Here is a 27,598-nt window from a genome sequence, read left to right as displayed (position 1 = left end):
AAAACACAAAAATGCGAAGACCTTGAGCTGCCCATGTTGTCAAAAAGGGACTGTATTACAAGCCATGCCTGCTAAGACACATTTGTCTACATGAGAAAAGTGAGTATGTGTGAATAACACTTGTGTTGTTTATTTTATTCGCGGGATTCATTTATTTGCACTCGCTGTGTGTGTTTTTGTGTATAGCGATGTGGGGGTTTGATTTCTGTAGTGTTCATAATGTAGCCTAGCAGCATGGCACTGCTCTCAGTCTCTGTCAGCTGACAGATGCTTGAAGTTCATTTGTCATGTACTGCAGTGTGGTAATGCACACTTGACATGAGGTAACTAAAATGAACAGCTTGTCTATGCTGAAAAACGCATGGAAAATTCGTATTCCTCGTAAAGTATTTCTTAGAAACATTGTTATTAATACCACAGGGCATAAATAAATGGCAGGCAAAGAAAAGCAAGTGTTGTTGTTTTAGTTTCTGAACATTATAATCATATATCATTAGTTAAAGTGTTGTTGTACTGTAGGTTGCCCTACTAAGATGAAGAATTATTTCACTTTTTTACCAACTCAGGCTTCTGTTCTTTAAATGCTCCCTTTTAAGCACTTTCCTCTCAGAAGTGATGGATCATAAACTTAAAACCACTTACTTTTCCGGACTGTATGGAAAATATAATCATATTGGTAACATTTTACAATAATGTGTCTTTTAACATGAGCAAACAATGGACAATACGTTTATTACACTAATAACAAACACAACTGATGCTGTTAATAATGCGTTAAAAATAAGATTAATAAATGCTGTAAAAGTATTGTTTAAACTTAATGTTAACTAATGTAGTTAACTAATGTTAGCTAATTAACCTTATTGTGAAGTGCTACCATAATATTTAATTACCCAAAATAAAATAAACTGCATGCACTGAGCATATATTAGATCATTTAAAATAAAAAAAATTTGAATGATAGTTTTATAAAAGAACATTTGTAAATTGAACATTGTTTAACCAGTTTTGTTTTTTAGTTTATTTATTTTTTTATTTTATCATTTTTAATAATTTAATAGCAATGACTTTATTAAAAAAATGCATTTAAATACTTCTTTAATAATGACTTGAATAAACATTTTGCATGCTAAATTTGTTTTTAATTCATGAATTAAAATTCATTCGAAACTTTTTGTGACATACCATACTATATATTAAAATGTAAAAAATATATAGATTTTTTTTCTTTTTGTAGCAACTGTATTTTAAGGTACACTACCAGTCGAAAGTTTTTGAACAGTAAGATTTACATTTTTGAAGAAGAAGAAGAAGAAGCTTCTGCTCACCAATCCTGCATTTATTTGATCCAAAGTACAGCAAAAACAGTACAATTTTGAAATATTTTTACTATTTAAAATAACTGTCTATTTGAATATATTTATTCCTGTGATCAAAGCTGTATTTTCAGCATTATTAATTCAGTCTGTAGTGTCACATGATCCTTCAGAAATAATTCTAATATGCTGATTTGCTGGTCAAGAATTATAGAAATCAATATTGACGCTTTAAATTTATCAATAATGATCATAAAGACATTTATAATGTTACAAAAGATTTCTATTTCAGATAAATGCTATTCTTCTGAACTTTCTATTCATCAAAGAAACCTGAAAAAATACTGCTGTTTTCAACATAATATTTTTTTGAGCAGCAAATCAGAATATTAGAATGATTTCTGAAGTATCGTGTAATACTGAAGACTGGAGTAATGATGCTAAAAATTTAGCTTTTAAATTACAGGAATAAATTACATTTTAAACTATTTTAAATTGTAAAAATATTTCACAATTTTCTGTTTTTGCAGTACTTTGGATCAAATAAATGCAGGCTTGGTGAGCAAAATAGACAAATAAAAAAAAAATCTTACTGTTCAAAAACGTTTGACTGGTAGTGTTTTCTTCATTTTTTAAAGGTAATTTTTAATTTTAACAATTAATTTTTTCAGAAATACATTAAATATGTAAAATGCGTTTAGTAATGACTTGACTAAACATTTTGCGTAACAACTTTGTTTTTAATTTCTGAATTAAATTCATTATACTATTATACTATATATATCAAAAAAAAAAAAAAGAGAGAGAGAGAGATCATTTGTTCTTATTGTAGCAATTGTATTTCAAGGCGTTCACACTTACTCAAATGAACCGCACTGACAAAGCAATCGCACCAGAGTTTGCTTTAATCGAACCAAACATGACAAGTGTCTGCTACACACCCTTCGTTTTTTTTTTTTAATGAAAACATAAGAAAATGATCAGAATGTTCACGCTGCTCTTTTTCATACAGGGCTGTGCAGTTTGATATATATATATATTAGGGGTGGAACGGTACATGTATTCGTTTCGAACCGAATCGGTACGGGGGTCACGGTTCGGTGCATGAATTTAAACGGAGAATACACGGTATGAAAAAAAAAAAAAAACTTGCCTGCAAAATAATTAATGTAATGCGGAACTACTGTTAGATACGCGGGTTCTTTAGGGACAGCTAATATTGAGCCCCGCTTTAGCTCTGAAGCTGATTGGCGTCGATGCAGCCGAGCTCCGCCTATGTATGCGGTCTATCAGAGCCCGTCTACATTCTCTGGCACTCTGCAATTTTTTGTCAGCTCGACGGTCCATCATTGTGGTCCAGGGATTTCCTGAACTTTATGATTTGTCAAGCCCCCATTATTTTGACGCTAATAGAAGAAACAATGCATGGAGACGCATAGGCTTGGAGCTAGAGCGCAGCTGATGGTTGCTTAGAAACGGCAGACGCTTCCGGAGCGCAAGCGCCAGAGCGCTTTGTTGATCAGGAAGAAAGCGGCGCGCCTAGCGTTTTTCACGCGTTTTTAGGCGCGACATGTGAACGGCCCCTTAGATCGCAAGTTTGGGAAAACTTCGCTTTTCCAGTCAGTTACAGTAGTACAGGCGAGAGAGTGGTGGAAAAGACGAGGACTGTGTGTTGCCGTTGTTCAGCGGTTGTTGGGTATGTGAGTGGAAATACATCTAATTGCCTTCTGCATTTTTGTTTTGCTTTTCCCTCCACTGTACCGAAATCATACCGAACCGTGACGTCTGAACCGAGGTACGAACCGAACCGTGACCTCTGTGAACCGTTCCACCCCTAATATATATATAATGTGGGTAACTAAACAGTAGCTGGTCCACATTTGATAGTAGAGGGAAAAAATACTATTAAAGTCAACAGCAGCTGTTTGGTTACCCACATTCTTTAACATAACCTTTATGTTCAACAGAAGAAAGAAATTAATTAAGGTTTAAAACAACTTGAGAGTGAGTAAATGATGGTGTAAAAACAAAACTATTTACAGAAGATGTCAGAATTTTCAGTTTTGGGTGAACTATTTTATTAGTGTGAATAAAACAACAAAACAGAGAAATATCACTCACTGCTCATGGCTGATGAACTTCAATACAGTTGCTTTAAAAAATATAATTGACATAGTGTATGTAGTGTTTTATTTTAATATTTGTCCATTCAATTTCTTGAATGTTTGGCTACTGCTAAATTCTGTACGTGAAAAATAAAGCACCGTTTGTTTTAGTTGTATATTATGTGTATTTGCAACGTATATCTTTGACTTTGTTCTTATTTTCTAATAACAAATATAAAATAATGACAAAGATTTTTATCCTCACCCACTTTGGCCTAAATGTCTGCCATTCTTTTTATATTTTATTTTATTTTTTTTATCTTGAAAGGCTTTTTTTACAGTAGGGAAATTTGTAGTAAATAGTAAAGTCACTTTCAACTTCTGTAGTACCAGTGCTGTGTGCAAAAAAGTTAACTACAGTCCTGCCATACAACGAAAGTAAATGGTGACCAAGTGCTGTTAAAGGAATAGTTCACCCAAAAATCATTGTGATTTTCTGTGACTGGACTGGTATTTTTTTATCAGCTCTCATTCTGACGGCACCCATTCACTGTAGAGGATCCATCGCCGAACAAGTGATCTGATGAAAAATAAACTCACATCTTGGATGACCTGAGGGTGAGTGCGTTACATTGTAAAAGAGCAGCGTGAACATTCTGCTAAACATCTCCTCATATATGTTCAACATGTGAAATGAAGGTGAATAACAGTACGTATTTGATATTTCCTTTTGGGTGAGCTATGGCTTTAATTAAAACGTTTTGAAATACACTTACTGCACAATGTCAGTTGCGAGTAGTGACGCATACGTCGTGAAAAACAGCCACTGGTTTACATTACCGCAACCAAAACCGTTATGCAACACTGTCTCAGTTTTTACAGTAAGAACTTTAAGAGTTCACACTGTAAACATTTCTTTCAAAAGGTGAGCTCACGCAATGAGGGTAGGCCAAACGCTCCCATTCCTACCGGTATAAATCAAACGGTGGCGCACTGTAACCCACAGACCACCTGTGCAACAGTTTTTCTGCTTGACGGCCTCTGAAAAAACCGCCATCACCTCTTCTCCATCCACACCCCGTGGAGCAAAACACCCGTGTCGGACAACTCCCATCTCGTAAGGACGACAAGAAGAGTCACGCTTTTCATTTTTTGATCTGCGTCTAACCAGAACAGCTGCGGCACCCATTCAACCTGCAACATGCATCATCAAGGACTGATAAAAATCGCGGCCTGTGTGTGTTTGGGTGGAAAAGCTGCTATTAGACCCGTGCCGTGGAGTTATCTTCATCAGAGCAACTGTAAAAACACACGGCCAAACTTGTTTCAGTCTCTATCCTTTGGAGAAGCAGAAGCCGGGCTGTATTTTGACTAGCGGGATACCTCACGCTAGACAAAACAAAGAAGCAATGACAGAGGCACAAGCAACCCGTGAGCGAGCTTGTTCCAGAGCACCTGCAGAACAGCGCTGTTGTTACAGTCCACGCTGATAAACAACCACCGTTTGAAGATTTATGCTGCTAAACAGTGGGAAACGAAGCAGCAGTGACACACATTGCAGGACTCGGAGTCTCCGCTAATGAGCTGATGAGTTGAATCAGATGTGTTCGATTAGGAAGACATCCCAAATGTGCGGCGTTGGGGGACCTCCAGGACCAGGATTGAGGAGCACTGCCCTAACCCTGAGTATTAAACTCAGCACTGTTTGTGCTACGGACATGAATGATACGTCAAATGGTGCGGCTGCAGGGGAGTTGTGCTATTACTTTCCTGAGCCATCAGGCTTACAGTTTTCACCTGGTTGACTATAAACAAGTTGGAGAAATGTATAAACTTACATTGAAGAAAAGTCCTGAGCCGTGTCAAGGGACTAGAATATCAGAGAAAGTCATGGGTGAACACTTTCGATTTGAGCCAAGACAAAACCACCCAGAATACACTAGCAACATTATAATAAAAAGCAATAGATTGCTAAAATGCCATTGTGACAGCAACAGATTGCATGCACGTTTCATCTGAAAATGTAAAAAAAAAAAAGTGTATATATATATATATATATATATATATATATATAAATAAAAAATGGATCTGAGTTACTTAAAGTGTAAGAAATGTGCCAAAAAGTATTAGTAATGCATTACTTTGCATAAAAAGTAACTCAGTAATGCAATTTTATGGAGTAATGCAATATTGTAATGCGTTACGTTTGAAAGTAACTTTCGTAAATAAAGCCTTTGTGTGATGCATTTATTTTGACATTTTCTTAAATAATATTTATTTTAATATTTTTTGGATATAAATATATACTATAATTAAGAACTTCTTGAGGAAAAACATATTTTTATTTTTTTATTTTTTTGACATATTTGGCATGGATTATTTTACATATATATAATATTTTTATTTATATATTTAATTAAAATGTTTTAATAATTAAAAAAGGAATAGTTCATAATAACATATTACATTTCATTAAAAAATTTAAAACAATTAATTCACAATAAAACCTTTGTACTTTTATTTTAATTTTTACTGATTAAAATTTATATTATATTATATTATATATGTTATATTTTACATTTTTGGGAGTTGAAACCTTGAGTAAAAAACATATAAGTTATTTGGCATGGATTATGTTGCATATATAATAAAAAAAAAACTTCCCATTAAAAATTTAATTTAATTTAATTAATAAACTAAAAAAATTAATTTAATTAAATTAAAATTAAACACAATTCATAAATACAATGACTTGGAAAAAAAACTTTGTTTAATACTTTTATTTTTAATTTTTTGAAGTAATTTTTTTTAATTATATTATTTTATATTATATTATATTATGTGATATTATATTTTTCGAAATATAAATATATATACCATAATTAACAACTTCCTATTTTAAATCTTTTTTTTTAAGTAATTTGGCATGGATTATATTACATATATATTAGATATAATATTTTACATTTATATATTAATTTAAAAATGAAAAATGAGTGTTATTTAACTAACAACTAAAAAAAAACTAAAAAAAAATGAACACAATTTATAAATACAATGACTTGAATAAAACCTTTGTATGATACTTTTATTTTTTTATTTTCCTAATTAAAATTCATTATATTATATTAGATTTTATATTTTGGGGATATAAATGTGTACTTTTTTGTGTATTGTGTATTTTCAGTTTTTTATTTTTTTTTATTTGGCATGAATATGAAACGGATATTTTTTTTAAATGTTCAAAAAACATTTCTTCACCAAATCAAAGTGATGTAATGCAACCCACATTCAGAAATTAAATAAAACAGGAAATTATATCACACAAAGAAGACCCCCTCAGACCCTCATAACTGTCTGTCAAGGTCAATACATCTTTTAAAATATTAATAATTTAAACTTGTATGACAATAAAATACTAAAATTAATAATTAAATAAAAAGGAGTATTCAAAAAGGTGTTATTCAAAGTGAAATTTTACACATTTTTCCAACCATATAAAACCAACATTAAAAGTGAATTTCTATGAATTTGCACATGCATTTTAAAGCAGATGTTTTAAAACAATTTATATTATGTTAGATTTTACATTTTTGGGATATAAGTATATATTTAAACTTAATTTTTAACTTTCTTGAGTAAAAAAACATATTTTTAAATATTATTAAAAAGCTAAAAGTTAATTAATTAATTAAAAGTTATTTGGCATGGATTATGTTGCATATACTATATATATATGCAATTTTATTTATATATATATTAAATATTTTAAATATTTTATTTTTATTTTACATTTATATATTAATTTAATTAAATGTTTTAATAATTAAAAAGATGAATATGTTATAATAACAATTAACCAACATGACTAAAACACAATTAATATTAAAAATTAATTTTTTATTAAAAAACCTAAAACACAATTCATAAATACGAGTTAAAGAAGATCTTTGTATGATATATATTTTAAAATTTTCTAATTAAAATTACTTTATATTATAATATATTATATTATATTACACATCTTTTCCAACCATATAAAACCAACATGAAAACATGAAAAGTTCATTTCTATGAATTTGCACATGCATTTTAAAGTAGATGTTTTAAAATAGGTTCCTTTTCTTTATCTTGAACACTCACGATTTGTCACTGATCCACTTGTAATTGTACTAAATTAACAATCACACTATTTTAGAAAGTATATCTATGCATTTGAGTTCAGCTTGACTATATTGAGGAAACTGATGGTTTGCTCGTCTGTCCCTGTATGGTCTTTCTTAGATTTTAGAGACGCCCCCTGGTGGCAATATTGAATGTTACCCAGTGGCTAATGTGTTTTGTCTCTTTATTTGTCTTATGGAGTATCTCAAAATCTATATTAGATGTAAAGTCATTCTACTTAATAATTTTATCTCCTTTTTTATCTCCAGTATTGTGACCACAGACATGGCATTGAGTCATCTTAACCTCCTTCGACCAGTATTGTGCCGATTTCTGCCCTCCGTCGTGAGGACCCCGCTGGCGACTAGTTCAAGAGTCGCCTTTCTGCCCCGCGCTTGCCGTCCCACGGTTCTGCCGAATTATGTCCGCCATTATGCCACAAAGAAGAGTAAAGGTGAGTGGAGCACGGCAGCTACTTATCCCTCACAGAGCCACAACAAAGACATCCAGCATAGGGGTAGAAGTAGATATTGTGTTTGTTTTCCATAGCAGCGCTTGTTTAGCTTCACTCAAGTGGGCTTTGAGCCCATATAAAGCGAGGAGAAATTCCCTCTTTCCTCGTCTGACCTCCAAATCCTGCTTTCATTTGTAATTGCTAAGACAATCAGCCAGCATGATGGTCACAGTCTTTCATTTCTATCTCCAGCTCTTCTTTTGAAGCCATCAGTGATGAAGACATTAATGTTTCTTTTCTTCTTTGTTGCTTTTTTTTGTACATTAGCCAAGGCAAAAGGGCAGACGGCTAAAGTGAACATCAATGTGGCATTGGTGGAGGATATTATCAGTCTTGAGGAGGTGAAGGAAGACATGGCTGCTGTCCTGACTACTCTAAAAGAAGATTTCAGCCGAAATCTCAGCATTCGCACATCACCAGGTCAGGACCTTGTGAGACACTGACACATAGGCAATCCTGTGCTTTTAACCCCTGGGTCAGGGTTTGACTAGTTAGCCCCCACTGGTAGATGTTGTTACTGCACCATCTGGCTGCTTCTTTGAAAGCCATTCAAAAATATGTGAATATTCTGACGAAATGCATTTCTTTGCCTGAAACATTTAACTCATAAATATTTCATTGTGACAGATGTATTATCAGGGTTTAGTTACTTTTTGGAGAGCTCTTAAAAGTGTCGAACTGGAGTTGGCAAGACCTCACAGAATTTGAATGAGAATGACAGAAACAGGAACTGACTGAATTGCAACTGGTAATTCTACACAGTCACACAACAAAGGAATTAGATAATTCATTTTGACGAATTATGCCTGTTTAGTCACTGATATGTAGAATACATTTGTTTCTCGGCACATTTCTCTAAGTTTAAGGGTTCGATGCTGTCAAAGCAGTATTATGATTTTATATAATAATCTACAGCACCACAAAATGTCCATTATTTTTTAGATAACGTTTATTTAAAAGATGAAGTAATTAATTATTATTAGCATCAATTATTATCATTTATGTTATAAATGCATTAAATACCTCATGTTTGATTTATGATAATATACTGTGGCATGTTTATGAATAATCTTTAACTAAATTAAATGTATTATTATTGTAGAGTTATAATATTTTTTTATTCCACTTTCTTAAGTTCTTTAATTCAATTCAGATGTGAAAGATTTAATTGAATGGATGAAAAATTCTTAATCTAAAGACATTTTTGGCCTTTTTGATCTAATACATTTGTTATATTGATGTATTTGATTTAAGAATAATTCAAAATGTTAGTGCAAGACAAAAAAGCTGTAAAATAATATGTGGACCACAAAACCAGTCTTAATGTAAGTAGCATGGGTATATTTGTAGCAATAACCAAAAATGCATTGTGTGGGTCAAAATGATCGATTTCTCTTTTATGACAAAAATCATTAGGAAATTAAATAAAGATCATGTTCCATCAAGATATTGTGCACATTTTTTTCCGTAAATATATCGAAACTTAATTTTTAATTAGTAATATGCATTGCTAGGAACATTATTTGGACAACTTTAAAGTGATTTTTCTCAATATTTAGATTTTTTCGCACCCTCAGATTGCAGATTTTAAAACAGTTGTATCTCGGCCAAATATTGTCCTATTTAAAAAAAAAAATTGTAAAAACTACTTAATGAATAAAATAATGAATTAGTTAAGAAATCAAAATTTCGTTACATTAACAAAGAAATTATATGTATTTTATTTATGTTAAATGTTTTATTATATGATGTACCACATTTCTATTAAGACTTACTTGATTTTTGAGTAATAAACTATTTATTGAACAAATTATTGAATCAGAGAAATAAGAAACCACAGAAAGAAATGTAATTTCTGAAGCCATAAGAGGCTTTATTCACTGAAAAGCTGCTCTCATATAGGATCACATTTACATATATACATTTTGCATCACGTTCAATTACAAGAGACAAGATCCAATGCAGTTTGGTGTCATTTACTGCAATCTTGTTGTGCCATATCATCTACATCAGTGCTTTTAAAGGATTAGTTCATTTCCAGAGTAAAAATGTCCTGCTAATTTACTCACCCCCATGTCATCCAAGATGTTCATGTCTTTCTTTCTTCAGTCGAAAAGAAATTAAGGTTTTTGAGGAAAACATTTCAGGATTTGTCTCCATATTGTGGACTTCAATGGGTTGAAGCTTCAAAGTGCAATTTCATTGCAGCTTCAAAAGGTCTCATGTAGTGAAACAATCTGTAATTTTCAAAAATACAAATTTCTATACTTTTTAACTGCAAATACTCATCTTGCACTAGCTCGACCTCACGCATTACGTAATCACGCGCACATAGACCGAAATACTAACACAGTCTTTACAAAGCGAACATGCAAAGAAAGTCAAACACCCTTTACAAAAAAGGTAAAACAAAAATGAGGGATGATTTTGAAGTTGAAGGAGAAAATGTGATGGATTTATCGTTTTACTAGGGATCTTGTAGAGCCCCTTGAAGCTGCATTAAAACTGCAATTTGGACCTTCAACCCGTTGATCCCCATTGAAGTCAAGAGATGTTCCGATACCTTTTTTCCCTTCCCGATACCGATTCCCGAGACCTGGGCTCAGCCTCAGGGTATCGGTCGATACCGAGTACTGATCCGATACCTGGGTGTGCATCTGTATATACAGCTGTAGATACTACTAGAATGAATTGATAAATATTTTGTATTTTATGTTTGTGCTTCAGACTTATCCCTTAATAAAACATGAACAAATATATACAGTAAACTTGAGTATTTTTAGTATCTGACATACATTTGACAGTAATATTTATTTTTGTTATAATTTTTAAGCACTGCGCAACTCAAACGTAGCATGGTTGATTGTTTAATGTTTCGCATATGCAACAGAAATGGAAGCGCTAATCAGTTGAACAATGCGGTCACACCAGTGCGACTTCTCACAAATATTACTTGCACTGGCTGAAAAAATGGTCTCAGTCTGGAGCCCTGTAATATTACCGCAAGTGTCACACATGCTTCAATACGAGTAGGAAACAAACCCACGTGTCTGCGCCATTTATTAACAGAGGCATGCAGAATTCATATTCAAATAGTTGTTTTGTGGCTTAATATTTACAAATATTAGTCCATATCGCGATTTGATTTAAGTGTAATTACCTACTTTTAATTAATTGAATGAATGATGCATTTGTATAGCGCTTTCATTGTGTATTTCCGTACACCCAAAGCGCTTTACAATCATATAGGGGATCTCTCCTCAACCACCACCAGTGTGCAACATCCACAGTACAACGGCGCCAATGCGCTCACCACACACAGGTGGAGAGGAGAGAGTGATATAGCCAATTTAATGGAAGGGGATTATTAGGAGGCCATGATTGACTAGGGCCAGTGGAGGGAATTTGGCCAGGACACCGGGGACACCCTACTCTTTACAAGCAGTGCCATGGGAGTTTTTTGTGACCACAGAGAGTCAGGACCTCGGTTTAACGTCTCATCCGAAGGACGGTGCCTTTTACAGTATAGTGTCCCCATCACGATACTGGGGCATTAGGACCCACATAGACCACAGGGTGAGCACCCCCTGCTGGCCTCACTAACACCTCTTCCAACAGCAACCTAGTTTTCCCAGGAGGTCTCCCATCCAGGTACTGACCAGGCTCAGCCCTGCTTAGCTTCAGTGAGCAACCGATCTTGGGCTGCAGGGTGATATGGCTGTGGCTTCATCCAAACTTTGACAAATTTAGTGACATTCCATGTCAAACTGTACATTAAGCATTTATGACTGGATTCCGCGATTTTTGTTTCGCGGAAGTTATAGGACCCTACATATGAGACATGTCGCCATCTTACTGTCTGGTTGGTCCAGTCTGAAATACTGCCAAACAGTGGACACACTGCTAGCACGTTTGTATTTCTTCTTCGCTGCTCCAAATAGTGATTGCTTGTGGCTAACAGCACAACTTCCTGTATTTGCATTCTGAGCAGCAAAGAATTGACTTCTGATTTGCAGCATTAAAGGATTAGTTCACTTCCAGGACAAAAATGTTCAGGGCCCGTATTCATAAAGAATCTTAGTGCAAAGAGTTGCTCCTAGTGACAAAATTCTAAGAGAATTCTTAGAAAAGTGGGCGTTTTCCCTTACAATTAAAGAAAAGATCCTAGTAAAGAAAAAAGTAATTCAGAAAGAATCTTAACCCTTAAAAGAGGTCTTAAGGTCCAAATTGTTAGGAGTAGGGAAGAGGACTTTTAAGAGGCTTAAGAGTTTCTTTAGCAGTGGATAACACTGACAAAACATGAGGAGGGCAATGCAATATTTGCACACAATGCATGACAGTGATTTCACTGATGCTACACATGAGATTGTGCAGAGATAATGTTTGTGACTGATTTTATTAGAGACATGCTAACATCTCTGACATAGTGCAGAAATGCCATAGTGCAGAAATGCCATAGTGCAGAAATGGAAGAAATCACTACATTTATTACATGAAATTTGGCAACTGGAAACAATGCAACTATGCAGCAGTAATAATTTGGGTATGTTCACAACCTTCTATAAGCAAAGAGATCACACAAACAATTACAGCACTTTCACAACCTTAATGTGCTGCTGTTCATTACCTATCAAATACATTAAATACAACATTAACAGCGTGGTAAACAAAAATCTATATAAACATATAAAATATATAAACTTATATAATATGTGTGTTGCGGTAAAACAGGAAAAATGATGCCTATAATTTCAAAGTGAAGGCTTAAACTAGACCCTACACTTAAAAGTACTCTTTTATTTCCTTCTTGGACAACCAACCAATCACAGTCTTTAAAATGCTGTGTCATCGCTAGCAACGGGGTCAACCCCGCCTCCACACTAAGATAAAAGTTTTTGTCTTTTCTTTGCTCAGAGTTGCTCTTAGATTGATCCTGAATCACTCTTAAGCTGAAACTCCTACGTAGGAGTTTTTAAGCTAAAATAAAAGCTTTCTGAGAGGATTCTTAGAATCTTTATGAATACGGGCCCAGATGTACAGATTTCTCTCCATATAATAGATATGTATGGTGCCCACAAGTTTGTACTTCCAAAATGCCGTTAAAATGCAGCTTCAAAGGGTTCTAAATGATCCCAGCCAAGGAAAAAGGGTCTTATCTAGTAAAATGATTGGTTATTTTTTTAACAAATTGACAATTTATATACTTTTTAACCTCAAATGCTCGTCCTGTCTCTGCAACGCGCATGCATAGTAATCTGGGTCAATACAGTTAGGGTATGTCTTTAACTTCGTAATCGTCCTACAATGCTGTTTTACCTTTTTTTGTAAAGGGTGTTTGATCTTCTTTGTATGTTCAATTTGTAAACACTGGGTCAATACTTATGCAGCGATGTAGGACGATTTTGAAGTTGGGGAAGAAACGAGATGGGAGCTTTTCAACATACCCTAACTGTATTGACCCAGATCACACAGACTACACATGCGCATTGCAGAGACGAGACAAGATGAGCATTTGAGGTTAAAAAGTATATCAATTGTCAATTTGTTTTGAAAATAACTGATTGTTTCGCTAGATCCATTTTCCTTGGCTGGGATCGTTTAGAGCCCTTTAAAACTGTGTTTAAACTGCATTTTGGAAGTTCAAACTTTGGGGCACCATACATATCCATTATATGGAGGGAAATCCTGAAATGTTTTCCTCAAAAAACACAATTTCTTTAAGAACTGAAGAAAGAAAGACATGAACATCTTGGATGACAAGGGGGTGAGTACATTATCCGTACATTTTTGTTCTGAAAGCGAACTAATTCTTTAAGCAAAGCTAGAAGCCATAACTAGGTCTTGTTTAAGAAAATGGTATCGGATCGGTACGAGGGTTCAAGTACTCGCCGATACCAATACTAGAATTTTTGGTGGTAACTTAGGCATTTCTGATACTAATATCAGAATCGGAACAACCCTATTGAAGACCCTATAGAGAAAATATGAAATGTTTTCCTCAAAAACCTTCATTTCTTTTCGACTGAATAACGAAAGACATGAATATTTTGGATGATACCCCTATCTGTAATTTGCAAGCAATTCTGCAAGCAATTAGCTTGTCCGGATGTGTTTGGTTAGGGTTAAACCTAAACTCAACAGGATGTCGACCCTCCAAAACTGGAGTAGGAGAACCCTGATCTACATTATCAGTGTCACTGAGGTTACACAAGGCTAGGGGGGTATTGTGTTGCCTCGTCCTCCCATGAGGATCAATGCACAACGATCCACCTTTGCACATGTTCTGGCCATGACCATTGTTCCACAAGGTGGGGTCACCCTGTTTGCGATCCCACTTCCTGAAGTACATCCAGGTCGACCCCGTTCACTCCAGCCCAGTCCCTAAAGACCCAACAGTTGGGCATTTGAGACTTGTGGTTGTGGAGTCCATGCTTTTCCTCTTCACTTCTTGACCTTTGCAAGTCCTTCGCTCAATGCTCCTTGATCTGACTTGGATTTGGTTCCATGCAGTGAATATGGAAGATCAGTGAGATGGCAAAATAAAATGATGTTCTTTAAAGCAAATGACAGAATCATCTGGATTTAATTAAGCTGCAAGTTTATTATGAGGGACAGGAGAATCACCTTGGCTGAGGGAACGAGGTTGTGGAGTGCAGGATTAATGTGGTGACCCGGTGTCTGGGCACACTGCACGAGGATTACGGCCTGTCGGTCTGTCATCTATAGAATAGACCGCTTACGCTTGGATCTCCGCAAACATACCTTCTCTTGTTCCAGATAAATCTGCCGTCAGAGGACATCGCTTCACAGAGTCATCTGTATTTTTCCAAACACCTCATCGGTTTGGTGTTTCCAACAAATCATACTGTATATGGTGGTTCTTCTGCAAGTAACTCTAACATCAAACCAGTGTTGCTTCTGAATATTGACTAACCTTTAGGTTTTAGAAACTAGGAGGGCAACAGGTGGTACCATGACCAGGAAGAGCCCATTTGGCTAATAACTTCCCTGTTAAACTTCAAGGTTTTTTAGTGGAGGAAACAGCAATATGTTTCATGGAAGCGTTAGCAGATGTGAAAGCTTCCAGGTAGCACACACACACAATCTGAGGTGGGATCCAGAGCCAAATCTCTCCGTACCTTGATGAGATGGAGGTTTGGGCGAAGTCCCATGCACTGTTGAACCCATTAGAGATTGAACAGAAGCTGGTTTTCGAGGTTAGCAAAGTATGATCTTCTTAGATATTACTGTTCAGCTGCAAAATGGTGCATATATGGAGAAGTTGAAGTTCTTTAGTGTTTTCTTTGGTCAAAAAGGTAAATGCAGGTTCTCTTGTGAAAGATCAAAGTGCAGTTTGTCTCAGCTGTTCTTCAGTCTTTTAGAAGTGTGGGTTAAAGTAAGGTAAGACTGCGGACAAAGGGCGGGAGACAAACAGTGAGGGAAGGCAGATGAGGGAAGGAGACATGCTGGCGAAATGCTCTGGTTTTCTGTCTGGAGAGAAAGGAATGGGTGCTTTCATCCTTCAAGGAGAGCGAGACATGTCGTCACAACAGACATCGAAAGGTGCCTCTTCTTTTGCAACCTTTCATTTTTTTATAAAAAAAAATGGTCGGGAAAGGATACAGAACGCAGGCAAATGTCTAGTTGTCCGACAGTGAAGGTAGTCATTGCATTGTTTTTCTTGAAGGGATGGTTCACCAAAATAAATCCAGCCTTACGTAATTCCAAACGTTCTGTGGAATTTTGAAAAATGTCTCTGTTTTTTTGTACATACAATGGTACAATGGTACATACAGTACAGTGTTGTTTTGGGCCCTAATGACTTTCATTGTATGAACAAAAACAGTCGAAACATTCTTGAGTTCAGAAACATTCTTTTTCGTTTCATGCATTTCCTGAGAATGCAACCCATGACCTTGGTGTTGCAAATGCCATTTTTTACTCTTTGAATTTCAGGAACGCCCCTCAAACATGTTTTTGGCCAAACTATCTGGAATTGTCTGCAGCATTGAGCAACATCTTGTTGGTTGCTAACCTATTGGATGGCTTCTCTGATATCCCATGCAAATAGCTGTTTATCAATTAGGAGTGGGTAATATGACCATCATGATATGAGTAATTTTATTCCAGGGTATCAATATATATCACAATATATGTTTTTTTTAAATAAGGTCTTTACGATATCAAAATAATGATAACTAAATAATGTCACCAGTGTCAATATCACAAAAAAACTAATATTAGCCTACATTTAAAAAAACAAAAACTAAAGTTAAGCTCACTGAAGACAAGTAAACGGTTAGCAATTAAATAAGAATAAGAAACTAATTACAAGCAATAGGACAAAAAAGCTACAGTAGATTAAATAAATGAGAAATGCTACATACATTGTACAAAGTAATTAAGTGTATAAAAACACTGCATAATGCATATTCTTCACTGTGTAAATTAAATATATATTTCTTCTTAAAGTTTCAAAAGTGATTTAGTAAAGAGCAGTGAGATATTTGCTCTCTTTTGTTGTTTGATAAACATTAGTTCCTTATGAAATCAGTTTAATTTTTTTCCAATTCATTTTTTCCATTTTAATTTTTCTGGATTCCATTTTTTTTTATTAATTAGACATCAGAAAGCATGTCTAATTTATTTTAATCATGAAACTTACACAATTTAACAGCAATTTATTACAAGTTTAACAAAAATTACATTTTTAAGGCTCTCTGAAATATTTATTTTTCTCTCAAATTCCAAATTCTGTGTTTCCATTCATTTTCTGGATTCCATTTTAATGGTTTAATTTAATTTTAATAATCAAAAGCACATCTAATTGCATTTGAATTAATTGATATTATAAAAAATAAATGTATTATTATTATTTTTTTCAGAAATACTGTGTTGTTGTTTTTTTACTTTTTTTAGGTAAATAATTTTTCTGGTAAACATACCTTTAAAAAACAATGTTTCAATAATAGTTTTATTAGTAGCTGCACTATCATTACATTAATAATGTAAAATATGTAAAAATCCCAAAGACAGGTGACAAATGCACAGAGTACCATTATAACAGAACTTTCAACACACTCAAATGTATCTAGTATGATAGAACAGCGCTGCTTTTCCTACATAAGCATGACCAGAAAAGCAGAAGCAGTCAACTGTGGCATAATAAAAGCTCCGCTGTTTTCAAGCCGTGTTCTGCGCTCATCCTTAATTAGCAATTGCTCCAGCGTCCTTGTTTTGCTTCCATGACTTTCAGCCCCACCCTGCGTCATACTTCCACCGGATTCCACAATTCCGTCAGCATTTTCCGTATCGTGGAAATCATAGGGCCCTAGATTAAAATGAATAACTGCTGTCACTTTAAGAGCTACCCGGATCCAATATACTGTTACACGTGTTTTCTTTCTCAACTGTTTGCTTTCACTTAACATCTAAATTACAGTGTTTACAAGGATACTTGCAAAGACGGGCATTTTGACACATAAATTTGTGTATTTAAACATTCAAGGCCTATAAAGCTACAAAAATAACTCCGCGCTCTGTGAATGCTGTCTTCACGTGCAAAATCTCTACCAGTTGACACATTTCTACTGCTTAATCATGTCTACCAGAATATTGCCCACCATTAATTATCAGATATATCACATATACTCTGATTAATTGTGATTTCCCATGCTTTTCGCTTTCAGTGAGGACAGCATTTTTCCTATAACGTCTAGTAAGAAGGAGGTGCTAAAAACCCATATGACATTTAACTGGTGTATTACAAGTTTTGCTTTGTTTATACTGTTTTAAGTGGCACATGGTTGAATAACTCACTTAAAAAGTGTGGCGAAACCCGCTGGTTAACGAAGGATTGTGTTCTTATGTGTTCTCAGGTGCGCTGGACCACATCACAGTCACCACAAAGGATGGCAAATTTCCACTCAACCAGCTGGGCCAGATATCCATGAAGTCTCCTCAGCTACTTGTGGTCAACATGACTGGCTTCCCAGAGGTACGGAACCAAACTACAGAAGGTTTCCTTGCAGAACTTCTCATTTCGTAGCGCTGCATGCGAAGTCAAACACATACACGCATAGCAAAAACACACTCTTTTCTTCTACTGAAACCTGAGTGTGATGGACTCTTTCCAGCCTGGTTTCAGAGAAATTGATTGATTGTTGGGGGAAGCCCTTTGTTCTTGGAGAGCGATTGAATCGTAGGCCAAGACTCTGTGGTTAGCTGTCAGGCCAGGAAATGACCGCAGAGTGCCCTCTGGAACTTAGACCTGAGCTAATGTGTGATATCTCTCTCGCTTTTCGGTGTCTTTCTGCCTCTCTACACATTACGAGTTGGTGTCTTATTGGTTTTCCTCTCCTCCTTCTCCCGTCACCACACTCTCTCCGCTGATATATATGAGTTCTTTCTGCCTGATGTTCAGATAACCCTAATGAGATTAATGCTCTCACTTCTTGGCCTATGTACCGAAGGCTCTGGTTTCCTGGTGGCTCTGAAACCCACCAATCTACTTTCGTCATCCATCCTGGGAGACTTCAAGCCAAAGATTGCATGTATGTAAGGGATAATGTACAGTCAGCCGGTCATTATTGCAAAATAAACCTTGATAAGATGATCAAAACCAAAGCACAGGGGTTTTGCATCACCCTGAAGCTTTGGCTTAAAGCTTCTGTTAAGAAAAATAGTCTGTTGCAATCAATAACCCTCTAATAATATTACAATGTTAATCAAGCATTACAGAGAGCCATGTAATAAATCCAAAAATGTAACTTTTCCTTGTATTAACAGAGGCTGGGGTGATGCGTTATGTTATTGATCTAACAATTAACCATTTGCAAATGGATTGGCCTTTCTATTCATCACCTCTGTGTTAACATAATGCTAAAAAAGTCTGCCCAGTATTACAGGGTCGGTTTTCAGATGACCATAATGCCATATGCAGGCGTTTAGGGTGTCAGGAAAAGTTGGCCATTACCTAACAGGCCTGCAAAAAACAACACAGAGGTGACTGGCCCGGGCCGAAAGCAAACAGCCGTGTGATTGTTCTAATCCATTATGCACTCTTTGGGAAGAGGCTGTTGTTTTCCAGTCATTCATTAAAGGGCCAGAGAAGGTGCAGCCTTCTTTGAGAAACCCCAGTGGCTGTTGTGTGTTGTGGCGCAGACAGCAGTCATTAGCTTTCACTCTCTGCCTGTGTGGCATCCAGAATCATTAAGAACAAGTTTTTTTTTTAGCCCACAGTTTCTCAAGCCGACTTTGAACCTTCTTCACGTTTTAATCACAAGTGCAGAAGGTTACAGGGATTTTTTCCACTCACTAACCAGAACAATACTGGTTTTACCGTAAAATTATGAACCACCAGGAAGTAGTAATGGATGGCGATCAGAGAGGAATCGCACGCACACAACGGCTGTGAGTGAGTCAGACCTCACAAGAAATGCATTTAGCATAAGAGGAATGTGTGTACAGTACATGTGTGTATACTTTTTTTTCTGTTTCTGCCTGTTTGGTGAAGAAAAAAATTAACTATATGAGTTATAATTTTATAGTTCCATTATTAATTGTAAAACAAAAATATGTGGTGGTATGTACAGTTGAAGTCTAAAGTTTACATACACCTTGCGGAATTTGCGAAATGTTTATTATTTGACCAAAATAAGAGGGATCATACAAAATGCATGTTATTTTTTATTTATTACTGACCTGAATGAGATATTTCACATAAAAGATGTTTACATATAGTCCACAAGAGAAAATAATAGTTGAATTTATAAAAATGACACTGTTTAAAAGTTTACATACACTTGATTCTTAATACTGTGTTATTACCTGAATGATCCACAGCTGTTTTTTTTTTTTGTTGTTGTTGTTGTTTAGTGATAGTTGTTCAGTCCCTTGTTTGAACAGTTGAACAGCTCGCTGTTCTTCAAAAAAAAAACTTTCAGGTCCCACAAATTCTTTTTTTTTTTTTAGCATTTTTGTGTATTTGAACCCTTTCCAACAATGACTGTATGATTTTGAGATCCATCTTTTCACACTGATGACAACTCAGGGACTCATATGCAACTATTACAGAAAGTTCAAACACTCACTGATGCTTTAGAAGGAAACACAATGTGTTAAGAGCCAGGGGTGTAAACTTTTGAACAGAATGAGGATGTGTACATTTTTCTTATTTTGCCTAAATATCATGTTTATTTTTATTTTTATTTAGTACTACCCTTTGGAAATTACAGAAGATACTAACATGTTTCCCAATAGACAAAATAAGTTAAATTTTCCCTGAACTTCAAATTCAAAAAGTTTTCACCCCGGCTAATGCATAATTTTTCCTTCTGAAGCATCAGTGAGCGTTTGAACCTTCTGTAATAGTTGAATGTGAGTCCCTCAGTTGTCTTCAGTGTGAAAAGATGGATCTCAGGATCATACAGTCATTGCTGGAAAGGGTTCAAATACATAAAAATACTGAAGAACCAAAGAATTTGTGGGACCTGAAGGATTTTTCTGAAGAACAACGGGCAGTTGAACTGTTCAAGACAAAAAAGGGACTCATGAACAACTATCACTAAACAAAAAAAACAGCTGTGGATCATTCAGGTAGCAACACAGTTTATGTAAAATACCTTATTTAGATCAGTACTAAATAAAAAATAATATGCAGTTTGTATGATCTCTCTTATCTTGGTAATATAATTAACATTTTGCAGATTGATGTAAATTGCACCAAATTACATTTTTTTTTTCATTAATGCGATTATAAAATTGATACATTTCAAATAGGACTAAGAAATTACTCGTTGTTGCCAGCTGTGACCTCTGTTATGGTTTTAAATGATTCACTGTTTACGGAATCTGATTCAGAGGTTGTTTGCGCAGTGTAGCTAAATTTGGTTGTCATTTCATGTTTTAGTGCTTAATCCTGTTTAGTACACATTTCAATAATCTAAAGTGGTGACAACCACATTCTACAATCGAATTAACTCCTGACCTAAAAAAGTCACGTAGTGGCAACCGCATTTACAGAAATTCCACGCAGTGTGTACAGAACTATCAGAGTTGTTCTTTCTATATGTTTTTATGGGCAAAAAAAATCATAGGGTATGTTTTGACTCGTTGTTGCCAGATCTTGCTAGAAAAAATAGCAAATAAAAATAAGCCCATAATAACTAAGGAATTAGCCACATGCTAAAATATTGTGACATGCCTGTCTACATTATTAACTCCATAAACTGGATCGAAATTCCAAACAACAAACCAAAGCGCTTATAATAAGTGGACATGACAACCCTTTAAGAGTGTGTTCTGCAAAATAGCTACTTTCAAAAGTGAAAGTAGTTATTCGCATGAGTAGACTGCATACAAAGACAATGTAAAGAAGTGAATAGATGCAAATTCGTGCCGGGCGGTGTAAATTATGCAAATTGGATGATGGGATTACCCCAAACGCTGAATATACACCTCAACTGTGTTTCCCTCGCAAGTTGAAAAGTTTCACATGATGCGCTGTCGTGCAGGACAGGAAAAAATGAAGAGTTTATTGACACGTCCGGCTGGACACTTGCAGTTGTATCAGAAATTTTTCGCACAAGTTACACGAGAAACATCCACTTAGAATACCAAATGTGTGAGACGCCAGAACGTGGCATGGTGTCAATCATCACTAAATGCAATGTGATAATGGGAGAACTTCTATGCTAAACGTTTGTTGTTGCATACTACTTCACATGCAGTAATACTAGGCATATGGAGTATATACTGTGCAGTATGCAGTAAGCTGTACACTGGTATTCCAGTCCAAACAGCCCTAAATCCATATCCGTGAAACCTGCCCCCATGATGTATACACACTAGACTGCCTGCACACAAGTTCAGAGTGTAATCTCAGGCTAGTCTGGCCACAGGAGTTGTAATAGGTTATGAGGTGAACAGGCAGAAACCCCCGACACAGGGTCACGGTGGGTCATCGCCGTGCACTGCAACCTCTCAACTCCATCCCACGGGATCTCTCGCTGACAGCGCCCCGCGGCGCTTCCTACACCATGCACTCCACCCCTCTTCCTCGCTCTCTGGAGCTCCATCATTGGGAGATGCTGCCCAGCTTCTTCTGGATCAAAGGGCCCGGGGTCGGGGTACTCCAGTGATCTGGAAGGGGGTGGTCTAGTGAGATATGAGGGCTGGAGAGATGCAAAGGGTGCGTGGAGGTTTGCAGCAGGTACCGCAAGCCCAGCTGGCTGTCATTAGCTCTGATGTGTGTGTGTTTGTGCGATGTGTCCTCAGGCCACGGCAGCCGTCACCCGTGCCTTACAAGACAGCAGCATGGGACTCAACCCGGAGGTGGAGGGCACCATCATCAGGGTGCCTGTTCCCAAGTGAGTGTTTTACCGCCCAGGGCATGAATCCCCATGACCACTCTCACCTTTCCTTTTCACAGCACTTTCTACAAGCTTTGTTTGCTTTCACTCCAGTTCCTGTCTTTCTGTCTCATTCTTTTCCTGTTTGTCTGTGTAATGCTAATGTCTCTTTAATGTGTTTTTAGCTTGCTAAGGCATGCATCACCATTGCTATTGAATGGTTTGGTTTTAGAGGGATTTTGGGCCATTTTTTAAGTTGGCCAGACTGGAAACCATCTATACCAGCTGAAAACCTGCTTGACTGTGCTGAAAGACCAGCTTAGGGCTGGTTTTAACTTTTTTCTGCAGTGTGAAGGAAAGCCTATTTTCAGTAGGGACAATAAACAATCACCTTAGGAACAATCCAGAACACCTTGATATCAACTGTGTCAGCTGCACCTTAGCAACCACTCAGAACCACAACAACTCCCAAACAACCAGAGCGCACCCTAGCAACTGCATAGTAACGCCCTAGGAACCACCTAGAATGCTTTATTAACTGCATAGTATCACCTTGGAAACCACTCAAAACACATAGCGTAACATACCAACTCCTTAGCAACTTCCCGGACTACTCTTTCAGCTGCATAGCAACACCCTAGTAACAACCCAGAACACACTATGAAATGAAAACTATCAAGCAGCTACTTAGAGCCCAACTGCATAGTAATGCCCTAGGAACCACCATGAGCACTTTATCAAATGCATAGGAACTCATTAGCAACCATCCCAGAACACATAGCAACAGCATACCAACTCCCTAGCAACCACCCAGAGTGGCCACCTAGAACACCCTTTCAACTGCATAGCAGCACCGTTGCAACCACCCAAAACACACTATTAACCGCACCTCAGGAACCATCCAGAACAGTCTATAAACCACATAGCAATTCTCTAGCAACTACTCAGAACCCATTATCTCCCTAAGAAACCATTTTTTAAAAAAAACAATGCAATGGAAACAATCCACAACACAATGAATACAAGCCACAACACAATGGAAACAATCCACACTACAATAGAAACAAGCAGCAACACAATGGAAAGAAGCCACAACACCACGAAAACAAGCCACAATACAATGGAAACAAGCCACAACACAATGGAAACAATCCATAATACAACAGAAATAAGCCACAACACAATGGAAACGAGTCACAACACCACGAAAACAAGCCACAACACAAAGAAGCCACAATACAACGGAAACAAACCTCAGCACAACGAAAACAAGCCTCAACACAACGAAATTAACGCAACACAACAGAAACAAGCAGCAACACAATGAAAAGGAAACAAGCCACAATACAGCACTTCAACGAAAACAAGCCACAATACAACAGAAGCAAGCCACAATACAATGAAATTAACGCACTTCAATGAAAACAAGGCCCAACACAGCAGAAACAATCCGCAATACAACAGAAACAAGCCACACTACAACGAAATTGAATACAATAAAATTGACACTACAGAAACAAGCCACATTACAATGGAATTGACGCACTTCAATGAAAACAAGCTGCAACACGACAGAAAACAAGCCACAATACAATTGAAACAAGCTGCAACAACGCAATGCAAGAGAAAACAACACACAAACTGAAACAAGCCACACTACAACAAAATTGACACACTTCAATGAAAACAAGCCACAATACAATGGAAACAAGCTGTAACTTAACAAAAACAAGCCACAATGCAACAGAAACAACATTTTCCATTGTGTTGTGGAGATTCCATTGTATTAAGGCTTGTTTTCATTGTGCTGTGGCTTGATTCTGCATTGTTAACAACTTGTATTTGATTTTTTGATTTCTTTACTGGGCCACCGTACCCATAGCATCTCCCTAGCAACTACACAAAACACTCCATCCATTGCATAGCACCCTCGTTGCAACCATCCAGAACACTTCTACAGCTGCAAAGCAGCACCTTAGCAACCATTCAGAACAATCTCTCAGCCACATAACAACACCCTAGCAACCATCCAGGACACTATCAGTGCTTGTATGGTTTTCCTAATGTTTCTTTTTATCTCAATCCAATCGTATCCTGTTCTTTTTCACCTGATATATATATATATATATATATATATATATATATATATATATATATATATATATATATATTCAAAATTGCTCTGGGAAAACTCGCCTCTTCTGTTAGTGTTTAAGATAGCTTTGTATTGTAATTTTTCATGTTCCCTTCTGTGCTCCATACACTTGGTTTTATACGTGATACAAAGAAGCAAACGCAGCGGTCTTGAATCTCAGAGCGCCGCTCCTTTTCCCTGCCAAGCCAAAGAGTCTCGCCGCATGGCCTTCATTCTACAAACCACAAAACTGTTTGATTACGAGGCCACGCTGCAGCTCCAGCTCCAGCTCCAGCAGCAGGTGCTCGTCTGGCAGCGTGTTCGGAGGGGCCGAACGTCTCGCCCGTAATCAGCGCAGCCTCCTCGCATGCATTTGCATTTCTAAAGAGAGCGGGAGGCTTGATTGGCTCTGAATCAGTAATTATGAACATTGTTTGCAGTAAACAGACACTACTCTTGGACTGTTTGCAAATGGCTGGCAGCAAAATGCCAATTATAAGATGGGGAAACTTCTACACCTACAGCAGAATTTGGGCGAGAACAACAGTTTGTTGATTGTCAAACTTTTTTGTTTTTCATTTTCAAAGAGCGAGCTTGTAGCTGTATCATAAAGACAGATTGCGGGTCTTAAGCATTATAATATCAAAGTGTGAACAGCAGTCTGAACTATCAGATTTGTTCCATTTGTTCTCTGTCATTTGGTCTAAAAATATAAATCAGCACATCTGATCTGAAGACATTTCAGTGATTATTATGAGCTATAATGAATCGGTTTAACCGTATATTTGACTTCCAGAGTGACACGAGAACACAGGGAGAATCTGGTGAAACTGGCAAAGCAGTTTAGTAACAAGGCCAAGGATTCGCTGAGGAAAGTGCGAGCCAACGCCGTCACTCAAGTGAAGAAGTCCAAAGAGGGCGTCTCTGAAGATACCATTCACTTGATAGAAAAACAGGTGACATAAATTTGCATGAACTAATGAAAACAGTTGGAGTATTTAGAAATTGTAAAGACACCCAGGATTTGGAAATAGATGGATTATAAATATTAATTATGATTATAAATATATAATAATTAAAAAAAAAATTTTTAGTAGTAGTAGTAGTAGTACCGATATTGTTGTTTTAATAATAGTATTAAGTATTAATAGTAATAATAGTATTTAATAAGTATTAATAGTCATAAATAATTGTTCATGTTTTATTGTTTTATTATTAATAAAATGCATTCATTTTAAATGAGTAACACAATCGTATTAATAATAATAACACTAATAATTATAATAAACTTAAATTTATTAATACATTAATCTTGTTAGAAGTAGTAGCAGTAGTTTTAATAATTATTATATTTTTAATTGTTTTATTGATAAATATTAATTTAAAAGTAGTAGTAGCAGAAGTGTTAATAATTATAATAATTTATATCATGTTTTAATATTTAATAAATGTACATTAATAGTAACAGTAAATCGTTATGAATATTTTAATTGTTTTATTTATTTAATAAGTAAATATTGAAAACAGTAGTATTAAATATATTTATGTTACAATAATATTATTAATTATTATTAATACAAAATATTGAATAATAATATGAATAATAATAATTTATTTTGTTTTATTAAAATTAAATGAATGTGCATTAACAGTAACATAAAAGAATTATGGATATTTTAATTGTTGTTTTATTCATTTTAGCAAGAAAATATTAGTATTAATAGTGTTCAATATATTATTGTTATATATTATTAATAATACTAAATATTGGTCTTAATCAATTAATATAAATTATTAGTAGTAGTTTTAGTAGTATCAGTAATAATAATAATGAAACATATTTCTTGTTTTAATCATTTTTTAATAAATGTCCTTTAATAGTAAATAATTACAAATAATTTAATTATTTGGTTTATTTTAATTAGAAACTTTTAGTAATAGTAGTATTAAATACAGTATATTAATAATAATAATAATAATAATATCTACTAAATATCAATATTAATTGTATTGTTTATAAATTAATGTAAATTATTATTAGTAGTTGCAGAAGTGTAAATAAAATAAGAATTAAAATAATAGTAATCATTATTTAATAAATAATCAGTAATTAGCAGCTAGTAGTAGTATTGATACTAATAAATAAATAACTAAATAAAAGATTTTAGCATTAGTAGTAGTAGTAGAAGTAAATAATAAAACATTGTTTTATTTATGTTCAAGCAAACAAAAAACAATAAATAATACCCACAAGGTATTTTGCAGTCACACTTGTGTAGTTGTGTGAATATTGTATAGTATATATGTATAATTAATAAACATACATTTTTGTGTTGTCTTGTGTTCTCCAATATCTCTAGATTCAACAAATGTCAGACGGTTATGTGGCAGACATTGACAAACAGCTGGCCACCAAAACCAAGGAGTTACTCGGATAACAACAAGGCCTTCCAAACCTTCATAACGCCCCCGATCCGTTTGTCCCGCTGTTCCTGCGACTGGAACAAAAATCCCCCAAAACAGAAAACAGTTAATGATCTTGGTGATGGAAGTGGTGAAGGTGGCGTTTTGGATGGTGTTTGGGTGTTTTTCTCGTGCATAAACAAATGTTGGCGTGGCACGCCAGTGGTTTATGGTGCTTCTTGTGTTCACATCTCCAAACAAACAAACGCAGGACAAATGAAGTTTTAATGTGATTTGGGGTACTCCTCCTAATCAAAGCGATGCCACAAACGTGGTGTTTATGTAAAAAGCACCGCACTGAATGTAAACTCTGTGGTCTTTACAGCAGGGTGAAAGTCACACAGGATGGAGAACGAGAGCACAAAACAACATGCTGCCAGCATTTGTTTCTCATTTACTGTTGCAGCCGAAAATAGTCATTATTTTCATCTATATGATCAGATCTAGCTATGTAAACTGAATAAAACGCATCTGTTATTGTCCTAGTGCTCTAGTCCTTGTGTTTGTGTGTGTGTTTCGTCTATTGAATCATATTTCCACATCCACTGCTC

At 35.5% G+C, this 27,598-nt stretch overlaps 1 protein-coding gene across 2 annotated transcripts; it reads left to right on the top strand.

Moving 5' to 3' along the window:
- Positions 1 to 4: 4 nt before the first annotated feature.
- On the top strand, positions 5 to 27,532 carry mrrf (mitochondrial ribosome recycling factor). 2 transcript variants are annotated; one of them, XM_073829742.1, is made up of 8 exons: positions 38 to 99; positions 3,947 to 4,039; positions 7,855 to 8,039; positions 8,367 to 8,519; positions 17,978 to 18,096; positions 22,377 to 22,468; positions 25,381 to 25,540; positions 26,945 to 27,532. In XM_073829742.1, the coding sequence occupies exons 3-8, from the start codon at positions 7,871 to 7,873 to the stop codon at positions 27,020 to 27,022; spliced, it is 771 nt and encodes a 256-aa protein (XP_073685843.1). In that variant the 5' UTR covers positions 38 to 99; positions 3,947 to 4,039; positions 7,855 to 7,870; the 3' UTR covers positions 27,023 to 27,532. The 2 variants fall into 2 exon arrangements, with proteins under 2 accessions (XP_073685842.1, XP_073685843.1); XM_073829741.1 differs by lacking the exon at positions 3,947 to 4,039 and having other exon boundaries at positions 5 to 99.
- Positions 27,533 to 27,598: the final 66 nt, after the last annotated feature.

Source organism: Garra rufa, chromosome 23, assembly GCF_049309525.1.
Source record: "Garra rufa chromosome 23, GarRuf1.0, whole genome shotgun sequence".
In the NCBI taxonomy this organism is placed as follows: Eukaryota; Metazoa; Chordata; class Actinopteri; order Cypriniformes; family Cyprinidae; genus Garra; species Garra rufa.
The sequence above is the reverse complement of the archived record's forward strand: the minus strand, read 5'-3'. Positions and strand labels throughout refer to the sequence as shown.